A 25625-nucleotide genomic window follows, 5' to 3' on the forward strand; every position below is an offset into this window, starting at 1 on the left:
GTCCTGCCACCGCCTCAATATGTGACTGACACCAGCTTGGCTGCGGCTCCATCTTGAAAAACCTCCAAGGATGGACATCCCTGCCCACGTCTCATCCCACAGCCGCACCACCCTCCTGGCTTAAAACCAAGGAAAAAATCCCAGTACCAGTTCTGAGCCTCCCAAACCAAAATTTTTGGCTGTTACTCCTTGCAACATCATCTGGTACTGCCAATAAGAGTTTGTCTCCATCACCTTTTGCCAAGGAACATGTCCAGCTGTGGGTGTGCAGCATGCTCCAGCCTAGGCAGGGGCTGCCTGTGGCCGCAGCTGGGGCCATGGGGCTGGGAACAGCAGAGCAAAACTGCCTTCTCACAAGGACTGTGGTTTTCTGGGTAACATGCAGCACAAGAGGCACTGCAGCCCAGCAGTCGCGTGGCAGAAACCTCAGCCCAAGGCTGTGAGAAGTGTTTTTTCCGTTGGTGATCCCAGAGAAAGTTTCAGCAGAGCTGAGCTCAGCAAGATTCTCCCTGTGCTGCTGAAGAAAAGGATGCACACTTTTACTGATACAAAGATTTGGGATCTTGGGCTGGGAGTGCTGCTGAATGAGCTTGTCCCAAGGTTTTGAGCAATTGAGAATTCAGTCCTAAGGACGTGGGACAGTTGGAAAGCATCGGCTTCATCTGCCTTCCCACCCCCAGCTGAGCCCCCTCCCTGGGCATCCCAACTGCAGCCAGAGGAAAGAGGTCTAGGAAACACTCCGGTAGTTTACAGGGAGTGAGTCTAACCTCAGTGCTGCCCCTCGAAGTGTGGAAATGCACAACTGTGCCCCCTCAGCTGGCGGGTGTCCAGCTTGCACCCCCGGCAGCTAGTGGAACCAGTGCTAGTATGGTTTGGGGCCCCAGCCCAGGGAAGCCCATCCTGAGCTCAAGGTCTGGTCCTGGATGTGGTTGGCATTGCTCATGCCACCCAAAGAAACATTTTGCCCTTTATTAAACTAATTTCTCAACTTGTATTTAGCTTTGATTGTTGTATTTTTACCAGGAAAAGCACTTGCTTATGTGAAAACAAGTTTACTTTTTCCAGTTCTCCTTGGGGTAATTAGGTATATGACAGCCTTCACTACAAACCTTGCCTTGCTTATGCCTATGAACCACCATGGCAACAAAGCTCTGTTCTTAACCATCCCCTTCCAAATTGCTAAAATCTCATCTATTTACTCTCTTGGGCTCCTTGTTCACGGGCAGCTGGTAGCTCTGAGCTCTCCTGCTCCACATCATCATAAACGCTCGCACCAACCCCTGCTGTGGTATTATTTCCTCTAACTCATTTCATTGTCATTTTAATATTGTTTGCCTTTCTTTTGGTCTGTTGCTGTATTTTCATATGGGAACTTGAGGAAGAACCATTTCTCAGTGTAGTCAGCTGGCATTAAATCACAGTGCTGCACATACATCAGGTCTTCTCTTGCATACACTGCTTTGCATCCAGCACTTGCATTTAGCAGCAATGAACGTCACATGGTATCTGGTGGCCTGGTCTCTTTGATAGTCTCATGTCTTCTATAGACTCAAACTTACGTTTTTGTTTATTTAATCACTTTGTCACTTCACTACTTGCTCATTAATACAACTGGCCGATTGCTCCCATTTCTCACCTTTCATTCAGTTTGTGATTCATGAAAACACTTTGTCTCACTTCCTGCAACGACATCCCCCAAGGTCTTCAGAGTCGAAGCAGGAGGCTGTGGGAGCCCACCCTGTGGGCATGACAAGACCGGGACTAATCTGTGACCAACAGTTTAACCCCTCTTCAGTCCCAGCTAGCTTTCTGTGAAAGTCAAGATGACAGACATCTGAAATTTGAGAGTAAAAGCTGGATCTGAAAAGCAGAAGATGAAGAAACGGTTGTGTTAAATGACCGGCTGCTACGCATTGCTCCACCTGCACCTGGCTGCGGTGCAGGGGGCAGACGTGCGAACAGACCTCATGCTGCCTTCCAAACTGCCCTCTGCCTTTTTGTGTCACAACCACTGCTTGTCACAGAGTTTACAGGTTAACTATGTGTTATACCCGTAACACGCTGGTGCAAATCACTGCTCACCAGGGAAGGCAGCTCCTAGCGCTCACCTTTGTTTGGAGGCAATTCTTGGCGACGTGCCTGTTTTGCAGCAAACCTGTTGTTCAGTCTCCACTCTGTCAAAGCTGGAAGTTTCTTTTTACATTTACGCTGAAGCCAGCTCTTCAGCACCTTTAGACAGCCTCTTCTAGCAGGGCCACCCAACCACGCTGCTCCCACATGGCTGCAAGGACACCTCTGGCAAGTGGTGGCCAGTGCTACCCCTTCCATGGGAAAGAGTTTGCCTCTCACAGTAAGAGATGCCAAAACTGACAAAACCGGCCGGGTTTTTGGGTCATGCCAAGAGAAACAACATGAGCACACAGGGTAACAATGAAACTCAGTTATAGCTTTATTTAGTAACTGGTACAAAGTCCCCCTCAGGCAGAGCCTACCAGTCTCATTCCCTACCTGAAATGGAGCAGAATGTGAGCGTGACCCTCAGAGGAGTTGGCTCCCAGTGAGTCAGGACTGCTCAACAGTTAAGAAAGGATGTTTTGCTCATCTACTGAGACCTGTAGTAGCCTGATCACTCATCCCTTTTCTCCCATTAACAGCTAGACCCTGGCATGCAGCAGGCATTTGCCTCCCGCCCTCTGTGACCTGGCCAGATGTAAAAAGGCAGCAGAATTGTGAATTCCACAGACAGTAAATAGTACCTGCACAGAGGCATTCACTGCTCACACTTCTGACCTGACTCACACAAACATGAGTCTGCTGGCCATCATTACATTCAGTGGTATTTCCTGAGCCTCAGTTAATACCCTGTGCAGACACTCTGCCTGGGGCTGGCAGCAGTGGGAAGCAGAGCTGGCAGTGCAGGAGATTTCTGATCTCCACATGGCAAGGGGCACTGCTGCCCACTTCACAACCTACTTGATGTTAAAGATTCACCTGTGCCAGGGTAGAATAGTGACTAGGTGTTAATGCATCTGGCCCTCCCGCAGGAGAGGGGGAGGGCCAGCAGAGGTGGTCTGGAAGCCAGGGCTGCTGTAGTTTAATCCCTTGTACTCGGTTAATAGTGCACCTTGGTTAGTCTAAGTTGACTTGTTAATTGCTTTTGCCTTTCAGGAGGCTCAGGTAAGAAATCACTCTGCTCCTTCTTAACACACATACAGAGATGAGACCAAGACAGTATTTCTGACCATTTGTTTTCCCCATGGCTGCCTGGCACGCCAAGAGTCCTGGGAACACAAAGACCTTCTGGTGGGTTCTGCACTCCAGGCACAGCTCTGCCAAAGAGCATCACCTGCTCCAGTGCCTGGAGTTTCGTATCATCATGGTCTTGCTTTCCCACATCCCACAGATGCTATACCAACTGCACCACAAGGATCCTTTAGCAGAAGCACAACTAGAAAGCAATTCTAAACCTCACAAAGCCACGGAAATTATATTTAAATGAACAGGGGAGACAATGGCTGTCATCTGGATTGATACACAGCACAAACAGGAGATGGTATCAGCATGTACAGTAACGTGACTTACTAAGACCGCGGAATGTTAACGAGTTTTAAAGAGGTTCTGATGCCAAGGGCATACAGAAAGGAACAAAGTAATGCCAAGTACAGACTACCAAGGAGGTGGCAGCTCAGATGGGCATGCACAAGTTAGAGAACAGTTAATGCCATGTTGGATGAAATGCTAGATTCTGAGTGGGTTCAGTGGGGGCGAGTGGAGTTGTCTGAATCCAGAAGAGGGGCTCCTGCCTAACAGGATACTTCCATGGTTTGAGGTGCATCCTGGAGGTCAATTCCTTCTGGGGTTCCAGCACTTCCTTCACCATGGTTGCTAGTATGAGACCGGCTGCGGACACTGTCGCCAGAGCCCACGCTAGAGGAGGAGTGAGTACGGGAGCGCATCAGCCTGGTCATACTAGCTGCTGGCACTGCAAGAAAGAGCAAGTGTGGGACTTAGAAAAGGAGAAAGTTCCTAGAGAAAGTGTCACAGTCACTCAGATAAGTGTCACTGGGTAAGCACAAAAAGAGCTCTACCCTCAGGAAGAAAACTCACTCTTCACTGCCAAAATTTGCATGTCTAAAGCAAGGTGTTTAAGGCCCAATTTCAAAAGGTCCAAGGTGAGCAAATGCCAGAAGTGTAACTGATCATTTGCAAGTGCAGTCATGGTGAGTGTCTGTGCAAACCAAGGCAGCTGTTGTAGATGACCTTTTGAAAGTCAGTCTCATCACTCTAGAAAACCACAGAGCTGAAGTCATGCAACAATCAACAAAATACAAATGAAAGGTGAAAAAACCATAGCATACAAGTTGTACAATGAAATCAGCCTAGCCCACAGCAGGCCAGCAGGACATGCCGAGACAGAGCAATGCACCCAAAGAATCATTCAACTCAGTACACAGACTTGGGCTGAGGCAGATGCACAGTTGAAGGTACCTGACTCAGTGCTTAGATGGCTGAGCTGCACATAAGGGACTGGAAACAACATGAGACAAGGAAAGGGATGAATACAGGAAAGAGCCAATTAGTTGCAGTGTGTGACTAGCAGCTGCACTGCTCCTGGGATCCCCAGCTACTTTCCCTTCCACTCCCAGCTCACACATTGTGCTGAAAGCTCCCAGTATTTGTGAACACAACTGCTAATGAGCATCTTGGGGAGATGCCAAGCTGACTCAAAAATCCATCAGGGCCAGATCTCTTCAATGCCTTTAGCTGGAAATTGCAATGCACCTGGTGACCCTACCTCTCCACTGTACACACCACAACTGCTCAACAGAGATGTCATCTTCCTGTGGCGGGGAAACTAGGGTATACCCTGTAACTCCAGATACAGAACAGAAATTCATGTCCTTCATTCAGTTGACAGCATCAGATTTCTGCTACAAGCCTACTGCAAGGCATTACCTTCCACCTGCAGTGTCAGCACAGGCAGGTCCAACTGTTTTAGCCAATGTGCAGAAGGCACAAGAATAGCTGTTGAGGAACTGGCTTGTGCATTTCTAGAAATGGCAAGCTGCCTATTTGATTCTCTCTTGTTCTCCCTGAGAGGAGGACTTGCTGGCCAAGCTCAGCAGTGCCAACACAGTCTTGCCCACTGAAGTTAGGAAAACCATTCTGGGAGTAGCTACTAATTCTGGAAGTAGAAAATTACCCCCTGTCCTTCTCAGTGCTGTGCATCCTATTTGCAAGAGAACTGACCCCCAAAGTGCTGCTGAAGTCCTTGCTCTGATGACAGCACTTACTGACTTTACTAATGCCAGGAACACAAGAGAAGTGAACACTGAAATGCTCTCAGGCTGTGAGGCTGAGGGAGCCTTCTCACATGTCACCCTCCTCTGCAGGACCAGGCCCTTCTGGCCAGCCTTGGAGAACATGATTGTCCTGCTATGTTCACATCAACTACACATAGCTCTAAGGAAAAGGACAGCTTCTTCTGAGTCCTGATGCCCATGAGTTGGCAAAGTTCTGGCCATGTGGAGACCATTGGGAGTGTCACGGCTACCACAGTGGCCATCTTAGTGGTTAACCAGCCACATGAACCAACCCCTCCCATGATTCCAGCTTTTGAGGGTTCATCATCCACAGAAGGGAACTCATAGCCCTGGCCCCTGGCAGGCAAGACAAAGCTGTGCCAAGGTGCCTGCAATAGAGACAGAGTTGCTTTAGTGCACTGAGAAGCCATTCTCCTGAAGTCCCCCAGTCTCTGGAGTGCCGAGGGCAGGGGAGCTGAACAGCTGTCAGCCTGACACACTCAGGAGACAATGTCTTCTGCCTCCAAGCACAAGAAGAAAGCCATAGGGCATGGCATGCATGGGATCAAAGCACAGTTCCCTCTGGGCTCCCTGGGTGTCTCAGAAGTCACCCAGCTCTCTGTTCTCCCATTAGAGGGTTTCATTCTGAGATATTGCTTACCCCTGGTTAGAGTCTGAAAGAAATAGGTATGTCCAAGGAGAAAGGAAGGAGCTCTCATGTACCCATCATACCTGTGAGGCTGCACTGCTAAATCCTTCCCCTCTGGAGAAGGTATGCACAGAAGATTTCAGAAGATTCCCCATTCTTGGGAGCACACTTTTCTGGACTAGCACAAAGACGGACTTAAAAGGTTTTAACAACACCAGAGCAACCGTAAAGGGATCACCGCTCCAGCTGCAGTGCGGATTAAACACATGTCCGGGAACAGCATTGGTTTGCTAAGGCTTGTTAGAACTCTAGTTGATTTTCCAGCGTGAATGGATTTCCTGGCAACCACTAACTCACAGGTGGGGACACAGATGCCAATGGGCTCAGATGGACCAGAGAGGCTGAGTTCCCTTTACAACAAAACTGCTCCAAACCAGAAAATTGTATTTGCCACTTACTGTAGCCCATTCCCTGTACAAAGTATTTGAAGGCTTCAGTCAGCTTGCCAGGCTGTGGAAACAGAAAGTGTGGCTTTAGTGTGAGCAGAACAAGGGCGTTCATACAACCCAAATGCCGTGGGAGAGCCAAGAGGCGTTTCTCACCTGAACCACCTGGGGCAGACCCCCGCAGTCAGCCATCTGCAACAGGAAACAAAAGGGAGGTTGAACCACCCCAGGAGGACAATCCCAGCACCATGCCAGCACTGCCCACCCTACCGGGGCTGACGGCACCAGGCTGCACTGCTACATGAGGCACACTTCTACCACCTTGTCTCTAAAGCCAAAAAGCAAGGCCTGGTGATATGTCTTCTGGGAACCTGTTGCTGAAGGAACCCAGCACCTTGGAGGCCGCATTACCGAGTGATCTCAGGCCATACTGTAGAAGCCCAGGAGTAACCCTTCACTGTCCCGGCTCCCCTGCCACTCCTCCCAAACCTGTCACTTTGCACTTTTATACAGCAGCTGTCTGGCACACTGCAGAGCCATAGGTGAGGATGGGAAGGACTGGTGTAAAGCTAGAAAAAGTGGTGTTGTTGCTGGCAGAGAGCAGGGTGGAGGCAGGGCACCTCTGCTAACTCTCAGCAGGTCTTCCCTGCTGGTTGAAGATAACAAGGAAGTAGCCATAGAGCAGGGATTCAGGGACACCCTGACAAACTCTTCTCTCCCAAGTCTGACTCCACGCAGGAGAGTACACAGCCTGGAATGACTGTCCACAAACTTCTTAAAACTAAATGTATTGAAGGCAAAAACCTAAGTGGAGCTGGCCTCAGCAAAAATAATGTCTTTGTGCAGGCTGGAATGATCCTGGAGTGGCACTCACCTTCAGAAGGGTAGTTTTGGTTGGGTCAAGACGTGAATTGCATTCAACCTAAAAAAAAAAGGAGGAAAGAGGGACATGATATAACACAGAAAACTTGAAGAGTCAGATGTAAAATGCAAGGCAGCTGCATGAGAGGCAGTGGCTGTCTTCAGCAATGGGAGCTTCTTTGGGGCCAAGAAGGACTGAGCAAGAAAGCAGAGGGCATGTAGGAGGAGAACAATGATCAAAAGATGCAGGGAGGAAAAGCAGGTGTTCCCATCCAAGGGGACCTTGTGGTGACAGAATGTCACTGTTCTGAGATGTGGCTGTGACTTCAAGGGAAATCATCCTCTCGTTTGGGGGATGTGCTGTGAAACCCTGGAGCACCTTCTGGGCTCCAACAGCAAGACTAGGAGGGAAGAAGACTTCTGCGCAGTGCAGCCCGGAGGGAGATCACTCAATCCCCTAGCCAGACAAGGAGGCCACAGCCACTTCTTCTCTGTAAGGCTGCTGCGAAAAGGGAATAGGTGGGGACCCTGTAGCAAAAGCAACCCCAGCAGGGGAGATTGTCATGAGCTGGGAACCCGGCCAGCCAGATCGGCAAGCCATGATCCAGAAGACCCCATCCTGTCCCCCAGCTGTGGCTAGGAAGCAATGAGAATCCTCAGGGATAGTATCCTAGCAAAAGTCAAAACCTGTAGAATGTCTCAAGACTTCCAGACCAGACTGATGAAAAGGCAACAGACTTCCAGACCAGACTGATGAAAAGGCAACAGGCCATGACCAGAAAAAGCCCTGCATGCACAGCTCCTAGGTCCAAGCTACTGCTTTAGGAGACTCCTACACTCTTCCACAGTTTCTTAAGACAACTGCTTTTGTTCACAAACCCCTGGTTTCCCCACAATCACTGTCTGAAGGGGAGGAGCAACATCCACCACAACCACACTGCACTGTGCCATGCCCCATTTCTAACTGTGCTGAGAGGGAAGGGGGTTATAGATGTCTGCAGAGAACAACAGGAAGGAGATGCTTGTAAGTGTTGCCTTCCCTGTGATGCAGTGCTTCCGCAGAGCTCTGTGTGACTCCCCACCACAGGAACTGCAGTCACACTGCTAATTTTTAAACCCCAGGTAGCCTCAGCACAACAGCAAGAGAACAGTAATTCATTGCTTGAACTGAACTCCCGGCAGCAGCTCGGCAGAGCTCGGGGAAAGATGCAAGTTCCTGAAAAGGGTACTCTGTATCATTTGTCGAGCAAGATGCTTAGGCACAGCAACCCTTATTCAGGTCCTGCCATCCTCACCTTAGAGCTGCCCTGTGGGGCCATTAAGTCTCCCGAGCTTCAGCTCTCCCATGGCTGACGGTTCTCAATAGCTGGGGGACTAGAAAAGAGCTTGGGACAAAGAGCCACTTTCTGTGACTAGTTCTGGGCAAGCTGAAAGCACTGCTGGGTGAGGCAGGTTTGCTAAGTGATTTGTGGGGCTAATGTCATGAGACGAAAGAGTTCACATATACGTACCACTGCTTCCACTGCAGGTGAGTTGTCACCAACCACTAGCAAGGCAGGGCACCTGGTCAAAACCCAAAACAGAGCTGTTACTCACAGTGCATCTAAGGGATTTCTGAGAAAGTTGAGCTGTGTGAACCAACAGCCTTATGAAATGTTAACAACACTCAGCAAAATCCCTACTGGCCACCACACCATGGCATTTTGTTGCACAAAAACATCCTCCAGGACTTGCACACACACCCATGCTGTCCCCTACATGCACATCAACTGCCACTACTATTGCACACATGTTAAAAGATGTGCCTAGGTCTGGGAGAAACACCATCCCTGGCTGCATAAAAGAGCGTGCTCTCTGAAATTAATGTCTGTTAGGAATTTAAGAATAACCACATCCAACAGAGGAGTTTAATGCTTCTGAGGCTGGCTACTGCTCTGCACTGTATTTTGGTTTGAGTTTTAGAAAGAAACAGAAAAAATGTCAGGGAATATATCAAAATGTCACAATATCAAAGCCTCAGTTGGCAAATTTGTGCTTTCATACCCTTTTTTATATGTTATTGTAATTTTAGAAGAACAATTAACATTCAAGGTGTAAAACATACACAGGAGGTCACTGACCAACTGTCTGTGAATTTACACTATTCATTTACAGATCAAAGTAAGAAAGGGGTGGCTAGAGGCCCCACTTCTGTGTGTTGACTAGATGACAAAAATTTGACTAGAGAGGCTGTGAGCCACAGACCTCAGAGTCAGTGCAGTACCACCTCTAAGGAGACAGAGGATCTATATGCAAGTCTACTGGCACAGAGATCCACACTTCCATAAGAAATATTTTAAGGGTCTGCAGATCCCTGTGAGTCACCTGAATGGACAGACAGTGGTCTGTGGCTTACAGCTGCCTGCATGACAGAGAGCAGTACGATTGGCTTTGCCTGGAGACCAAGCAGGGAAATCCACTACTTTTAGATTAGCCAAGGTCTAGAGGGTTTGGCTGTGGAAACCTAAAACATTCCTGGGACTGGCAGGAGCAGAAGTCCATACAATTTCCAAGGAGTGAAGAGCAGAGCCTGGGCAGCAGTCTCTAGCCCAGCCTAGGCATCCTGCCTCAGCACTGCAATTCACGGTCTTCACGTGCTCTGGATGTTGGAGATAATTTGCCCCTTTTGCTTTCTTGCTTGGAATCTGAAAATTTACTTATACATGCCCTGAGCTGATTATTACTAGTTCTCCAGTGTCTGTCCCTTCTCAGCTGTACTCTGCACAGACTATCCCCTCCCAGATGAGAGTCACTGCCACTGGGAAAACACCACTGCATTCTCTGCATTCAGAACCCACTGCTATCTCTGGGAGAATTGTGCAGGTAACTTTTTTCAGCAAGGTGGGGGAAGCCAGACAGTGGCAACAAACAAAAACCTGCCTCCCTCATTTTTCATGCAAAACAACCAAACTAACAGTTCAGCAAGTACAGTGACTGCTGGGTAGATACATTTATTCCTCTGACCCTGCCTTCTGGAGAAGTGTGTTCTTCAGTGTGTTCTTAATGACAGGGCTTCCAGACACCAATCTGCCCCATTCTAGTTGACAGCACTGCACTACAGCCTGGGACTGTCTTGAACAGTCTTCCCAGTGCTTGGGCTTGTGGGGTTCTTGCTTAGAAGCAGCAACAGCTTTTCTGCTGAAGGGACTGCACAATAAGTAACTGAACAGGCTGATTCAGAGCAACTTACTTGAGTGTTTTTGCAGTATTTTCATTGATGCCAAGAACTGGTCTCTCAATTTCCAGGTCTCTACGACTGAAAGACAAAACAGAACAATTCTCCATCAAATTCACCAGAGGAAACTGGTTATCATGGGAGCATACAAAATCCAATCAGGAGTGTTAGCTCCAGCACCCAGGCAACAGGTTATCACTCCCTGTGTCATGCCATGTGCAGGAGCCCCAGCAGTCACCGCCAGAAAACAGGATCCATGCTCTCATGGCAAGCTTGCTGTGTGCCTAGAGAGATGATCTACTGAGGTGTGAAAGGGTCATCCAGGCATGAGGGCTGAGCTTGGCTCAGGATAATGGCTGAAGACTAGGCTTAGGACAAAGCTTCATATGACATTATATCCAACAGAATAATACATATGGCAGCAAATCTACTGAGCAGGGAAGCTACGGGAGGAATCTAGCAGGCAAAAAGGTATGCTGTACCTGTTGTATGAGGTGAGGAACAGCTGAAGGTTATCTTGGTTAATGTCCTGTGCGATATGAAGCCTGTATGTTTGGATCAAATCTAGATTTGCCTGCAGTTCCTCCTGTACAAAAGCAGAAGAATTCAAAGACAGGGAACTTCATCTTTTTCACAAGTAAAGAAACAATACTCATAAAAATACTGAAGCATTAAACTGCCTCCATACACATCATTCCCCTGTGAACAGTAACACAGAGGGCAGCGACTTCAGACTGCAATAGTACCTAGGCTACATGAAGTGTTTCTGTGACATGACTGTTATGTGCCATACTTTGGTAATGTGACTACGCTTTTACAAATGGCAGCTCACATGCTGCTGCAGGAGTACAAAGTATCTTGAGATGGGATAAGTTAGCTCCCAAGCCTTAGTAATGCTTATACAGATACAAATCACTCTTTTTTAGGAAGGTCTTATGCTTAATGTTAAAGAAGCAAAGCTTTATAGGTAAGCCCCAAGACTGGGGCCAGAGGAAAATTGAATTCCAACACGCAGTTCTACAAAGAAACTCCATTCCAATGAGAGCTAGAGAGAGAGACAAGAGAAAAGGGAATGCAGGGAAGCACTACAGATAATGGAGGGGCCTGAAAGCAGGAAGAGAACAGCATGTGCTCTAAGCAGGAGGAAGCCACGTGACTCTTTCCAGTGCTGATGTGTGTTTTTGCAGGAGGGCTTCAGGTCAGGGACTGATCTGCTGCATGACACATATAGTGTGCATGAGGCACACACCCTTTCAGTTGCCCAGTAATCTTGCTGGTTGGGAGCTAGCAAATTCCAAACAGAAGGCATTGCTGTATGCAAAGTTTTCAGAAGGGGCTGGTTTGCCTCTGCTGAAACTGAAGGGCAAGACGAAGAGCAGAATGCAGCAGTTCAACATCTCGACACATACAATATCCCACTGTCAACTCCCAGCTGATGTGTGCTCTACCCACAGCCCAAATGCTTCCATGCTGGCTACAGAGAACCAGCTGCCACTTGTTTCTGCAGACAGTTGCCTGGGCACCACAAAGACAGGAATTAGAGCACTAGTGTGTGGGACACTACTTCCTTAACATGTCTGGAGACAGGGCAAGCATGAGGATGTGTGTGCTCCCCACAGTGTGCAAAGCCCTGATGTGAGCTTGACACACAGAGAAGATAGTACTATCTGTGGCAACCCTTATTTGATGGACCAGAGCTATTTCAGAGGAGGTACATACAGAAGTTATAGCTCCATGTACAGTTGCAAGGGCAACATTAACACCTGCTGGGTACTTACATGGCCAAAATGATGCGCCAAGACAATATCCACTATGTTAGTTGTCCAGCCTGAAAACTGAAGAGTGACCATAAATGAGGAGGAGGGAGAGTAACTGAAAATGCAGTTTCATTACAAATTTCAAAGCAGCTCCTCAGAGTAAAGAAAATAACAAAGAAACTATTCAAGTGATATAAGAAACAAATGCCTGAAGCTTGGGGTGGGTGTGCAAGGCTCCAAAGAAGTGTGTGCATGCACAACACAGGTCTCCAGAATCCTGGAACCCTGAATAACTGCAAGTGGCCAGATAACAGAATAATTAAAAGATCCATTCAACCTCAGCCAAATGAAGCCTGCAAGCATGAGTACTAAATCAGAAGAAAGCCGAGTGCTCAACAGCCACTTATCTCCAAGCAGTTTACCAGGATTTCTCATTCACATATGATCACACCCACCCCTGCTCCTACGGTGGAGGCCATGCTACACCCAGACTGAGAATGCAGCAGGGACAGAAATGAGATTGTACAGTTTTTGCCATAAACTAACAAATTCCTGTACTCTGTCCTTTTTCTTCTTACTCTACACACTGTTCATTAAGCACTGAGGAGAGGAGATGTGCAGGAGAAGGAGAATCTCACCTTGGATGCTGCCCAGTCAATCCAGCCCTTTGCGCATGGATCAACATTAATAAGAACGAGTCCCTCCACCAGGTCAGGGTGGCTGAGCTGTGGGGAGAGAGCACAGGCACACTCAGAAAGATGATTCAGCCCACTCATTGGTCAACAGCAGGTGCAGCAGCTGGAAAGCTTCTTGCAAAAGGAAGACAGAATAAAATGAAGACTAAGTGGGGAGCTCCTGTGCCAGGCAGCCAGTGGCCTTTTCAGAGTCTGGCCCAAAGCTGGCTCCCAGCCAGACCTTACTCTATTGAGTTGTTGGCACTGAGGGATTGACTGCTCACACAGCACCTGCAGCCTGAGCAGGTCTCAGCAGCGTCTTCTGGTGACCCATGCCTCTGGTGCAGCCGCAGGTCCTGCTCAGGCTCCCATGTATTACAGGGCTGCAAGCAGTGACTCTCTCTGCTCCAGTCTGGCACCTCCAGGAAGGACCTGGACAAACTCCTGTGCCCAGAGAGCACCTCCCTCCACTCCTGAAGGAAGAGGCAGTCTCCCAGTGGAGATGTGGCAAAATGGCAAGATTTGGCAAATGGCATGGGAGTTGGTGCTGAGGCCCTGCACGACCTACAGCCTGAGCAGAGGCCTGGGAAGCCCCAGCTGCAGGGGCACCTGGCTCACCAGAGGGCACCCCCGCTGCCCCCCCCCAGCCCGCTGCCCCCCCTTCCCCTGCTCCAGCCTGGCATTCCCAGCACCCTGCAGTTTACCTTGGGGTATGCATGTGGGGAGCACGAGTACAAAATACTTTGAGAACGGCTTGCAAACACAAAGCCAGCAATCTAACACAACCAGAGAACTTTGAGCTCTAGCCTCACTCTAAGGCTGAAATTTTACAGCTGCTCTTCTGCTCCATTGTATAGATTAGCACTAGTTAAGCAGAAGGAAACAACTCTGTCCTCAGCAGGAAACTGTCTGCAATCCAGGCAGCATGGCAAGGGCTTTCTGGCACTTCAGTGAGCTGAGGACAAAGGCTTATTTGCATGATCTTCTCTTTAGCAAGACTGAAAACTACACAAGATACAAAAGGCAAGTAACAGAGCAAACACCAGTGCCTCACACTGCCCCAGGCTCAACCCTGACTGGAGGAAATGGGAAGCAGAGAACTTTCTGTAGGAGGGGCAGCTGCATGGTAAAGTGGCTTTAAGCAGCAGTAATGTCCTAGATAATCAGCAACTCTCCACGCTCAACTACTTGAAGCAAACTTTACTGAGATTGTCAGATTTCTGTATTTTTTTTAACACTGTCTCTGAAAGATTCAGGCAAATTCCTTAGTAGCTAAACTAAGTCCACTGACTTCACATACTTATAAACGCTCCACTAGAGAGAAATGTAGAAGTATGTACCAAGATTAAGTTAGGACTCTTGTCAAAGGGTGGAATGCAAAATCTACTTCCTTACAGTGAAAAAGCACATTCCTCAGCGCTAGTTCACAGCACATCACCATATCAATTGTTTGGTGTCACAAACACTGGAAACAGCATACAGTAATGCAGCCAGTCTTTGTGAAGACAGGAGGCTGGATACTCCTAGCAGTCAGGATGGGCTCTGCTGACTCAAAGACATCACATTACAATCTTTCCATGTCTGGCATAGCTTGAGAGTAATCTTGGCTGCTCCAATTTAACCACCTGGATGTGAAGTAGCTTTCACATGGCTCCCTGCAGGCTTACTGTAATTACTGACTACTACTTTGCCCATGCCCCACAAATGGTCTGTTTGAACAGTGGAGGACCACAGCTCATGTAAGTCACAAGGAAATGAAGAGATACTTACTGCACACCTGCTGAGGACATAAGCTCCAGCTCCTAGTCCAATCCCAATGAAGCTTTTCAGGCTGAAATATAGGCATTTCACAATCAGCAAGGCTAACTTAAGCTCACTTATGCTGAAGCACCCCTAGAGGCAAATTCTTTCCCCTCACTGCATCCAGCTGTTCACTTATGGTTCATTCTCAAAACAATCCAGCAATGATGCAGCAGCCATAAATTGTCTCATGTGGCAGACAGTGTTCCCAGCATAAGAACCAGACAGGGTTAGACAGGTTAGGACATGCTCAGGCCTCTTAGGACAACTCAGTAAGCATATCAGATGTTGCAAGGAGAGATAGAGATAGGTGCTGGAATGGCTGTATCTAGCTGGCTCACCCCGTTTCCTTTCAGAGACTTACTTCAGGTGCGTCAGAACAGCAGGCAGCATTTCAGCCAGTTCATCCATACTGGGATACTGATACCTGAAAATCGAGAGAGACTGAAATCAAAGCACCTCCAAATACAGCTTGACAGAGGTTACCTTCCAGTTCTACCCAATGTAGGAGAGACAAGGAACATCTGACAGGCATGTGCACAGGTGATTATTTCACGACGACACTGTACACTCCAGCCAACTGCATGGATCCCATACCTCAGAGCAAGACTTAACACAGAGCTGTGTTTTTTGGGGCAGTCGGGCTTCTGTGGGAGGATGGACATATGGACCAAGGAATACCAGCTAGATTGCAGTATGCTGGGCTCATGCTCAAGTCAGAAAGCTGGTACCAGCACTCACCACTAGTAAGGGCTTTACCCACGCCTCAATAATAGGAGAGTTCCCTGAATGCCCCTTGGGAAGCATCCTCATCTTCCCATTTCCTCTGCTCCTGAAAGCTGCCTGCTACTACACTCAGCCTAGCAGTCCCAGCTGGCTTAAACTGGATGCTACCTCAGTCCAGACTGCAGTCCAGACCACATCTGGAACAACAAGGGTTTCTGCAGAGCTCTTACCCAGATGGGAATGGGGGGGCTCCTTCCTGCTGGCCTGGTGCATCCACATGGCACACAGCAAAATGCTGAGTGATCTCTTGCATGTCTTCAAAGTTAAAGAATGCATTAAAACAGGATTTGTCTACAACAACAACAAAAAAGAAATGAGACTTTTCCTGAAGTTTTGTTGCGACCCACCCTCCAAACACCACGGCACACACCTGCATGAACCCAACTCCCCTGCTGAGTCTGCTGGGCAATGGATGCTGGGTGATCCATGCTGCTGTGTCCCCCTGACTGCAACGCAGCAGCAAGTCCTAGCAAAGTAATTGTCACGACTGGAAGGCAGGCAGACAAATAACACCCCAGCATGCATGCCCAGGAAAATAGGGCCTTGCAGCACTTAAGATACTCACAGTACATACTGAGGAGCACCTGTGTGAACATAACACTATATGTTGGGTGGGAAGACATGTGGAAAGAACAACTGAGCCTGCTAGAAACACACTGCTGCAGCCTTGTAGAAGGGACTGGTTCACCTGCCCAGCATCCAGGGAACAGATGCCTTTTGGCAGCTCTGTCACACAGTGCAAGAAGTCAGCTAGAGCACTATCTTGTGGTGGGTGGACCTATTTCCACGTTTCCACCTTGGCCCTATCTTTCAAGGGCTGCTGGAATGGACAGGGGCATGCTACATACTCTCTCTCCTGCAGACCTTTATCTTTTTACACTGGAATGACCTGTCTCATCTCAGCTTGAGGACAGTCTCACTGGTCCCCACACTCAAAAGCAAATACCATGAACAACCACTTTTTCAGGGTCCTGGGAATGCAAGGGCTTACGGTTGAGGCCAATGTCATGGTATGTGAGGATGACAGGTCTGTTCCCCTTGGGTGTGCCCCGCATGGTGACATGGACCACTCCAAAAGCTGTCTCAATGTCATGTTCCTGCAGAGAGAGAAGAAGGAGCCTCAGTGTTACGTGTGCTGCCTGTGCTACAGGGAACCCTAACTGAGGGCCAGCAGCAAGGGCATCATCCACACTTTAACATTGCTCTCCTATGCACAGCTCTTGCAATCTGCAATCCTTTCAAATCTCTCTCTCCAACCACTGCCAAAAGCAGGTTGCTTTTGTACAGATGTGTGAAGGGTTTGGGGCTGTGTCTTCCTGTGACCAAGATCTCATTTCAACGGCCTTTAGTGATGTTGCTGCACCATAGCAGAAGCTGGGTGTCATGTGTCCATCTGTCTCTAGGGGTTCATGGCATCACAAATGCAGCTCCACTCCCATAGCCAAGCCTGCGCTCCCCAGCTGGCATCCCTCTCCTTCCAACCCACCAGCCCACAGTCTCTTTTCAGTGTGCCTCCAACCCACACCCCTGGGAATGTCCTGTCTGTGGGCAAGCTGATGCAAGGGGACGCAGCAATATCTGAGAGGCTGGCAGCAGCCCCAGCCCCTGGGAACCATCTACCAGAGAGTTCTCGAAACAGCATGACAATGCAGAGCAGGCAGATGGCTGGGACAGCAGACCCAAACTCTGCAGATCCAATCACTGGCTACCTGGGAGGTTGTATCTATCCACAGGGGAGTGGGTGGCAGCTTTTCCTTTCAACAACAATAAAAATGAAAGATGCAGATCCACACATACCTGTTCTCCCAGGCTGCCTGTCTACTGCAGTCCCACCTTGGCCATTTGGCCAATAGCCCATCAGGTCTCGAGCACACTGCTGCATTGACGTTCACTGATCTGTCACCCCAGGGAAGGCTGAGCACTGTGCCTTAACCAAGCACTTTTTTTCCCTGCTACCAGGTTTGGTAATGTGACAGTAAAACACCCTTAGGCTCTTCCAGCAGCTGGCACAGATACAGGAGGTTATGCTGGTTTCCAGCTGGGTACAGTGAAGCAGTTTCATGACCTGCTTCATGATTATTTGCCAGCAAAACTATGTGCCTTTTCCCAAGCAAAATATTGAGGGCTTTTTGCACTGCACCTTGCGTAAGAGAGCAAGAGGACCATGAGACCTCTGGGTACCTCTCCAATACTTGTCCAGTGCAGAAACAGAAGCCACAGCCTCACGATGATGAACACAGAAATGCCCACAAAGTTATCTGAGTTTAACTAAAATAGCTGCAAACACATTTAGACAAACGCTGATCTGGGATAACTACAGACTTTGGAAAAGCTGCAGAGATGGCAGTAAGGCTGTGTACACAATATCACCTGTAAGTCCTTTCTCTCATCTACAGAAATCAAAGGAAAGACATGCTCTGACTTACAGACAGTGTAAAAAGGACCAATTATTTTCTTAATATTAAAATAATACCTACTTAGGGAATAGCCTCATGTTTCAGCCTGAAGACAGGACATTACAACCTCAAAAATATTTTTTACGAGTTTACACAAAGTATGTTAACTTTTTTTTTAAACAGTAATTTCCAATAACCTGAAAGTGATTAGACCAAATACAGGACAGTTGAGAGTACCTAGCTTGCAGCACATCAGAAATTCACCTCACCCCTCCCAAGGGCTGCCTGTGAGCCAGACTGATTTAGTTCTTGCAGTGAAAGTTCCTCTTACCCTGAGCTGTACTTCTGTTTGGGGGCTCCAAAGCCTCTCCCCTTCCCCCAGAAGTGTGGCAACAGGAGGAAGCTGCCACAGCCAGATCACCTGAGGTAGCCTGAAGCCTTCTCCAGCTTAGCTTTGAAAGATAAAGAGACACCTCTGACTACTCTCGTCTCCAGAAAGGGGTTGCATTTTACTTCCACGCAGCTGTTGCATTGTGCACTTGGAGAAGCTGGAGTACCTACAAAGCAGCAGTGACCTGCCTGCAGGAGACACAGGCAACAGAATAGAGCAGGTGAGGTTATCCAGCCTGATGCTCACCCAGCTCACTTTTCCTTAGGAGTGGGCTGTGGGCCAAGGCATCCTGCACAGGTAGGAAATGACTAGTCCATGTGTGCAAAGTGAGTCTGGGTCCATGCAGTAGGACTGCCTGCCTTTGCAGCAAGGGTGCACAAGGAAGCCCAGGGTGCAGCCTCCACCTCCTGAGCCTCTGGAAAACCACCAGGCTCTGCCCCTTGCCTGTCTTCTCAGCGCTGCTCTGCTAAGTTGGGCAAAGTCCTGTTTTGCACTCCAGCTGGACATGTTGTGCAGACATAGCAGTGGCCCTCATTTTAGCGTTCTCCAAGTTTGCAGGTGTTAACAAGCCCTTTAACAAAAGCGGCAACTTTTGGATGAGGCCAAGGGTGGTGACTGGCAGTACACATGGCTGAAACGGCAAAGCACAACAAACTCATGGAAGAGCCCAGCCAGGGCCAAAGCAGCCGGAGCTTGCAACCCCCAACTGCATTTCCCTATGCATTTGAGCTAACCAAGTGGTTGACTGCCATTAAAAGCAGGTGTCTCTGCCAGCTCTGAAAGTTGTGGTCTCTTCCGTAAGCAGCTTTAACTCACTGACCTGACAGGAAACTATCCAGCTGCCTTTTATTTTTTTTTTTAAATCTTACTTTGTTAGATTTCTGCCAGGTCACCGAGTTAAGAAGCTCACAGAGAGGTCTGGCAAATGCTGGTTCTGGCTCAGAGCCCAAGGGGAGTGCATGGGGTGGTAGAAGAAATAACCCTACCCTGAGCACGAGGCCAGTTAAACTGACTCACGTCTCATGAAACTGCATCTCCAGAGGACTAGGGAGGGTTTTATAAGCAGCAGCAAAAGGTTGACTATCAAACAGAAGCACAAAACCCAAACTGAGCCAACAGTGAGAAAAGCATAGAAGTCAACAAAAGAGCTGATGTTCTTAAAAAAAGTCAGCAATACAGTGCCTTTTCTGGAATTACATTCAAACTTACTACTAAGGTCACATGTGCTTCCACTAGGTAGAATACTAGACAAGGTACTAGAAACAGAAATACCCACCTCTCTTCAGAGCTTTTGTTCAAGCACCTCAACGTGCTTCATATTGCAACACCCTGCATTTTTGTTTTCTGAAGTTCAGCTTGGGTCTTAGCTCTCTAGTAGGGAAGGAAAAGAGTTTCCTTGCACTAAAAAACAATCCTTGCTCTCCAACTTACTTTGACCTTGCAGATAATGTAAACTGCAATCGGGGGAAATGAGATAGTTTGTCAAGAGGTTTTTCATGCCACCACCAGGCACCAGCCCAATCTGAAGGGTACTCACCTCACTACTCCTTCAATCACATTAGTGATTCAGATATGTCCGCAAAAGATGGAAGCAACTTAAGAAATCTCATCTTTAACAAATCTCAGCAAGTAGCACTTTAAAAAATTTAGGATGCTAAATGTGCAAACTTCTTACTCTGCCCTGTACAGTGACAAAGCCTTAGACTGGGAGTGCTTAAGGTTATTTCTTTTCTCTCTTGCTAGTTCCCAGGCAAGGTGGAAATCTTCCTCCTGGGAAGCAGCCTCCCTCCTTTGCTTCCTCTAGTTAAAGCCTTTTACTTTTTTAAGGCTTTTTCCAAGCTCTACAAAGCAAGTCGCAGACACTACATTCAAGATAAGGGTTTCTACATTCACTTTTTTAGCTACACATTGCAACATTGTGCTGATCTCCTTTTCAAGATTACCTGGAGAAATAAGACTGAGTTTTACCCCTAACTTCCCGACAGGTAATTCTATGTTCAGTTTTCCAGTGAACCTTATTTTCTCTGAAATTTTGCCCTGTAGCTTCAGGGCTTTTACAAAGGACAAAAACATTTTCAGATGTCACACAACTACAGTGCACAGGACTTCCCTGTCACCTGCTTTTCTCCAAAACAGCTCTCTCCCACATATCAAAGCCAAAGGACAGCATGAGGCAAGTGCTTAATACAGAGCTTAGGTATCATGCTTAAGACGGCAATGACAGTCTCTACACTTATAAGATAAAACTGCTACCTTGAATTGGCCAAAAAAAAGTTATTATTTCATTATATCACTACTGGTTTATTGCTCTTCCAAACATGGAGCAGAATAACCCAGTTACAATGGGTACCAGAGTACTCAGTGAGAAAACAGCAGCTTAGCAGGCTGCACCCTCTGCCCTTGCCAAACACGCTTTCTTCACGTCCTTCTTGTACATACACGTTCCCTGCCAGCCACCCACCAAGATGAACTTCCTGTGTCACACTGCCTCTGTAATGCTGCCCACCCACAATTCTGTATATTCTCTCCTGGTATTTGCCCATTGCTCATGTAGAAATGTAGCGCTGCCCACCCACAATTCTGTATATTCTCTCCTGGTATTTGCCCATTGCTCATGTAGAAATGTAGCGTTGGACAGTATCAGACACTTGTCATCTTTGCTTCTTAGACACTGGCACGCTTCGTTTCCGGTCTCTGTTCAGACCAGCTTTGACACATTGCAGCAGAGTAGCTTGAATGGAGATTCAAGGATCGTTACCTTGCAGCGAACTACAGCTATAGTCTGAACACTGATCTGGTCCATAGTGCAGGGAAGCAGTGATAGGTGAAGGCAGGTGGAAAAGACATGGCCAGGAGACAGCCAGATTTTAACAACTGTGCAGTCTGCAAAATAAGGACAATGAATGCGAGAGAAGATGATGATCTGCAGTTGTGTTTTGAAAAGCTTGGTAAAATTTAGTTTTCACTTACAGACTGGAAACTTTATCAGAGGTTTCTCTGAAGAGATTTTATCTTCTGCCCTTATCTGTACAGTAGCTAAAAAACAAACAGCAACTACAGACAACCTGCTGTAAATGGGTACTCAACAGCAGAGGCAGCCTTGCTCTCGGCAGCCTGCTCTCACTGGCTGTAGGCGCAAATCTTGTGACGCACACATGCTGAACAGCAGCCTGCTGCTGGGGACACAGAGCAGAGACACTAGTCCTGTGCAGGCAGCTACTATTGATCAACTAAAATAAGCTGGGAACCATCGCTTCAAAAACTAGCAGTTCCCTCAGGGCATGGATGAGAAGAGCAATGATGGAGGAGGATCAGGAGGTATGGAGACCAGCTGTAGCTGGTCAGACCAAAGGTGCAGCTAGCCTCCTAGTCTGACTTTAAGAGCATGTCCTTGTGGAAAAATAAAATAGAGCAAGCGTGTAGTGATACAAGATGTAAGTGTTTGAGGAAGTAACAGTTTTGCTTAATTTTCCCAACCTCCAGTAATCTGTAGGTCAAAAGAGACTTCCCAAACTGGAGGTATGGTCTTCACTTTGACTTTCTCTTCTGAGAACTGGGCAGTCACCCCCTGCTACCTATGCCTTTTGCATCTGCCTCACCCTGTGACCAGAAAAGCCAAAACTTAACAATGTGCAGGGTGAAGAGCCACTTGGTTCCCCACCTTGTATCTGCTGGTTTTGCATGAGATCCCCCAGTCATTGGTTTGGAAGATGGAGAAAAACTGATGCCATTTCCATAACCCACAACAGTGCTCACCTAACAGCTTGTTGCGATTCCCCTTCACCTGCCCCCTTCTGGGCTGATGTGCTCTGGACAATCTGGCCAGTCCTGGTAGAGCAGCTTTTTTCTAACCATTCTGCTGTTCTCCAAAATTGCCCCATCATGCTCTGTTCCTTCTGAGACAAGAGGGCTGGCAGTATGTCAAACACATATGGGTGTGCTGTAGATTTACATGGTAGCACAATGAGGATGCTTTGGTTCTCTGTTCCTGATAAACAAGAATTCATTTGCTTTGTTGAAAGCCATGAACCCTGAGCTGACGTTTTCATCCATCTCTTGCAACGTTAAGGCCTTATGCCTGTGGGTTATCATCAGCCTTAAGGCTGCCCTTTTATATTCCACTGTAGGATGGTTTTACTCAATGTGCATCACACTTTATGTTTATCCAAAGGCAGATAAAGTTTGCCATTGCACCTTCCATCACTTTTTCCAGATCATTTAAGAGTAGATTTAAGCAGCACAGGTCCCAACACAGAACTCTAATGTGCTCCTTTAGTGATCTCAAACAACTGTGAAAATAATTGCTGGAGTTTTTTTCTTTTTTAACCAATATTTCACCCATGAAAGGACCTCTCCTCTGACCACATGGCTGCCTAAGTCCCTTAAGACATATGTCTTAGGACACCCTTTGGTAAGGGGTCTTGTCTTTTGGAAATCCAAGGAGGCTGCAGCAACTGAACTGCCTTTATTTATATGGTTGCTGACTCCTTCAAAGGATTCCAACACCTCTGCAGAGCAGGACTTCTTCCCTTTACAAAAACCATGTTGACCCTTTCCCAATATTTATCCACATAATTCATCCCACTATACTCCTTGCTAGTTTTACCAGTCTGTCTGGTACAGCAGGTCAGTGAATCCCCAGAATTCCTCTTGGATCTGTTTTAAAAATTGTCTTACAGGTGAAGCACTGCAGTCCTTAGACACCATGGCAGCTTCAACAGAGGAGCAAAACCTCTCACTTAACTCAACTATTTCATCCTTAAACTGATGTAAAACTCCTGGACTGATAGATTCAGTTGTGGCAACTTGCTATAAAAGCATATATTTTATCTTTTTTACAGCCTCTGCAATAGGCATTGCAGTTTAAGGCAGGGTCACTGCTGACTCCCCACAAAGAGCCTCTGTGAGCTGCTCTGTGGCAAGCTTGCATGCAGAAAAATTTAAATTTAGTTTTTCTGCTATGGCTAGATCTTCCCCAGGTCCTCCTTTCAGAGCCTGAGCAGTCAGTAGCACTCTCCAAACTCTCTCCTATGGTTCCATTTCCAATAGGTCTGAAACAGGACTATCTTTTTCCCCCTTTAGCAAGTCATCTCTCAGAATTCCTTTTTGCCTGCTTTGTTCTGTTCATGTATTTAATCTGCTAAAGTTTATAACCTTTTCCATTTTCTCCAGCTTTTTGAAGAATGCTTTTTTGTTTTCAATAGCCTCCATGCCCTTCTGTTTAGTCATGCTGGCTCCTCTGCACCATTTCTCATGTCTGCTGTGATAGATGGTGGGCATTTGCTCTCTGCTTAGCTTATTTTCAATAAGCTTCTCCATTTCTGTGCAGTTCTTGCTTTGAACTTTGAGTGCAAAACCAGTGAAGTTTTCCATGGTTCGTTTTTTTTTATTTTTCCCCAAGATGTTGATCTGGAGCACATTACAGTTCCTATAACAGAACAGCTCTCCGAAGACACTGTTTTGAACATGTTTCTCTGCCCTTCTCAGAATCACGTCAGTAGTGGCCTTCTCCTCCCTGGGGCTCCCTAACCTGTTGCTCCCATAGAAGCTTGTGGTCCCACAGCTGCATCTGTCTAATTGACACAGGGCAGCTGAAGCTTCTTACCCTTGCCCTGTCTCCTAGCCTTGTAGCTTCTCTAATCACCATCTTAGGCCTTCACTCACATAATTACAGACAAAACGTAAGTTCCTTATTTAGGCCTGGGATTTCAGTCTAAGGGGAGTCTAAGTTATCACTGACATTAGTTAGAACCAAGTCAGATCAACAAGCTTCCTTTAACATCCACCTGCACCCTCTACCACCACCTGCATCTACCCTCTCCTTCCTGTACACTGTATCCAGTTATTAGTGTTCCACTATCAGTGTCCACCAAGAGGGACCTCAACTCTCTCCTGTGTTCTCAGACAAGAATACAATAACCACTGGCAGAAACAAAACAGCACTGAGATTTTGGGTGCAACTTCTTGTTACAGATTGGCTGACTTGATGATGAAGTGCTATGCCCTGCCCCATGTCCAGTGAGCTGATGGTCTCACAGAATCCTGTAAGTGGGAGTGCAGTGCTGGATTCACTGTCCCACTACATCGGAAAACCACAGCAACTGACCCTGCAGCCACAGGATCTCTCATTCACATGGAAGGTAAGCACTGAGAGCGCACACACAGTGGCAGAGGCACTGACTTGCCTTAGATATACTGTTAAGATATACTTTCAGGTAGGAGTTGGGCAGAAGAACAGATAGTAGCCAGAGAAAGGCCACCAGTGCTACTGACAATCTATGAAAGCCCTGTGATTTTTGCTATATGCTTTCTGGTCCCAGCTCCTGAGAATCACTGCTCTTAGTCAAAGAGCCCTACACTTTAGAAAATGAAATGCGTGTGAACCATAAAGGCTCAGACACTGGAAGGTGTTAAAGACAACCCAACTGCAGCTTTAAAACATTTGAGACTAAACACAAGCAGGAACTGCTGGGAGGTTGTCGTGGTTTAACCGCAGCCAGCAACTAAGCACCACGCAGCCGCTCACTCACTCCCCTCCCATCCAGAGGGATGGGGGAGAAAATCGGGAAAAGAAGTAAAACTCGTGGGTTGAGATAAGAACAGTTTAGTAGAACAGAAAAGAAGAAACTAATAATGATAACACTAATAAAATTACAACAGTAGTAATAAAAGGATTGAAATGTACAAATGATGTGCAGGGCAATTGCTCACCACCCGCTGACCAACACCCCCCCCAGTCCCCGAGCAGCGATTCCCTGCCCCCCCCCTTCCCAGTTCCTAAACTAGATGGGACGTCATACGGTATGGAACACACAGTTGGCCAGTTTGGGTCAGGTGCCCTGGCTGGGCATGAGAAGCTGAAAAATCCTTGACTACAGTCTAAAAACTACTGAGCAACAACTGAAAACATCAGCATTATCAACATTCTTCACATACTGAACTCAAAACATAGCACTGTACCAGCTACTAGGAAGACAGTTAACTCTATCCCAGCTGAAACCAGGACAGAGGTATTCCTTGCTGGGGAGCTCCAGAAAGTCAGACTAGATTGGGACATTATCCTATTTGGCCTTAACATCTTTGAATGATCCTTAAACTGAGGAGGAAAACACACATCCAACTATGACTACCAAAGTCTAAATTTACTGTGGGACTGATTATGGGAAGAAGTGGGCACATGCCCAGGTGGGGGAACCATCTCTGACTGCCACCCTCTGCCTTTGGCCAGAAAGGGAAACAATGCAGTGCCACTGACAGGTGCCACAGAAAGTTTCCCATATTAAGAAAAAACACTTCTGAGTGAAGGAATGAGGCATCCAACAGCAGCTCCAGAGGTGCTAATGCCTTG

General features: G+C 47.4%; 1 protein-coding gene across 3 annotated transcripts in view; it reads right to left on the minus strand.

The window, feature by feature from the left end:
- Positions 1 to 2425: 2425 nt before the first annotated feature.
- NDRG3 (NDRG family member 3) overlaps positions 2426 to 25625 on the minus strand; it is a 64314-nt gene continuing 41114 nt past the window's right edge. For 2 of the 3 annotated variants that reach the window (XM_075057808.1, XM_075057826.1), the window contains 14 exons: positions 16482 to 16587; positions 15661 to 15781; positions 15069 to 15131; positions 14675 to 14735; positions 12869 to 12955; positions 12252 to 12308; positions 10956 to 11059; positions 10489 to 10554; positions 8771 to 8822; positions 7273 to 7320; positions 6555 to 6590; positions 6411 to 6462; positions 4489 to 4527; positions 2426 to 3982 (listed from right to left, as the gene is read on the minus strand). In XM_075057808.1, the coding sequence (XP_074913909.1) occupies positions 3804 to 3982; positions 4489 to 4527; positions 6411 to 6462; positions 6555 to 6590; positions 7273 to 7320; positions 8771 to 8822; positions 10489 to 10554; positions 10956 to 11059; positions 12252 to 12308; positions 12869 to 12955; positions 14675 to 14735; positions 15069 to 15131; positions 15661 to 15781; positions 16482 to 16587 (1071 nt within the window). In that variant the 3' untranslated portion in view covers positions 2426 to 3803. The remainder of the gene's footprint in view (positions 3983 to 4488; positions 4528 to 6410; positions 6463 to 6554; positions 6591 to 7272; positions 7321 to 8770; positions 8823 to 10488; positions 10555 to 10955; positions 11060 to 12251; positions 12309 to 12868; positions 12956 to 14674; positions 14736 to 15068; positions 15132 to 15660; positions 15782 to 16481; positions 16588 to 25625) is intronic. The other variant, XM_075057817.1, reaches the window with a different exon arrangement.

This window comes from Buteo buteo, chromosome 2 (assembly GCF_964188355.1).
Source record: "Buteo buteo chromosome 2, bButBut1.hap1.1, whole genome shotgun sequence".
NCBI lineage: Eukaryota > Metazoa > Chordata > Aves > Accipitriformes > Accipitridae > Buteo > Buteo buteo.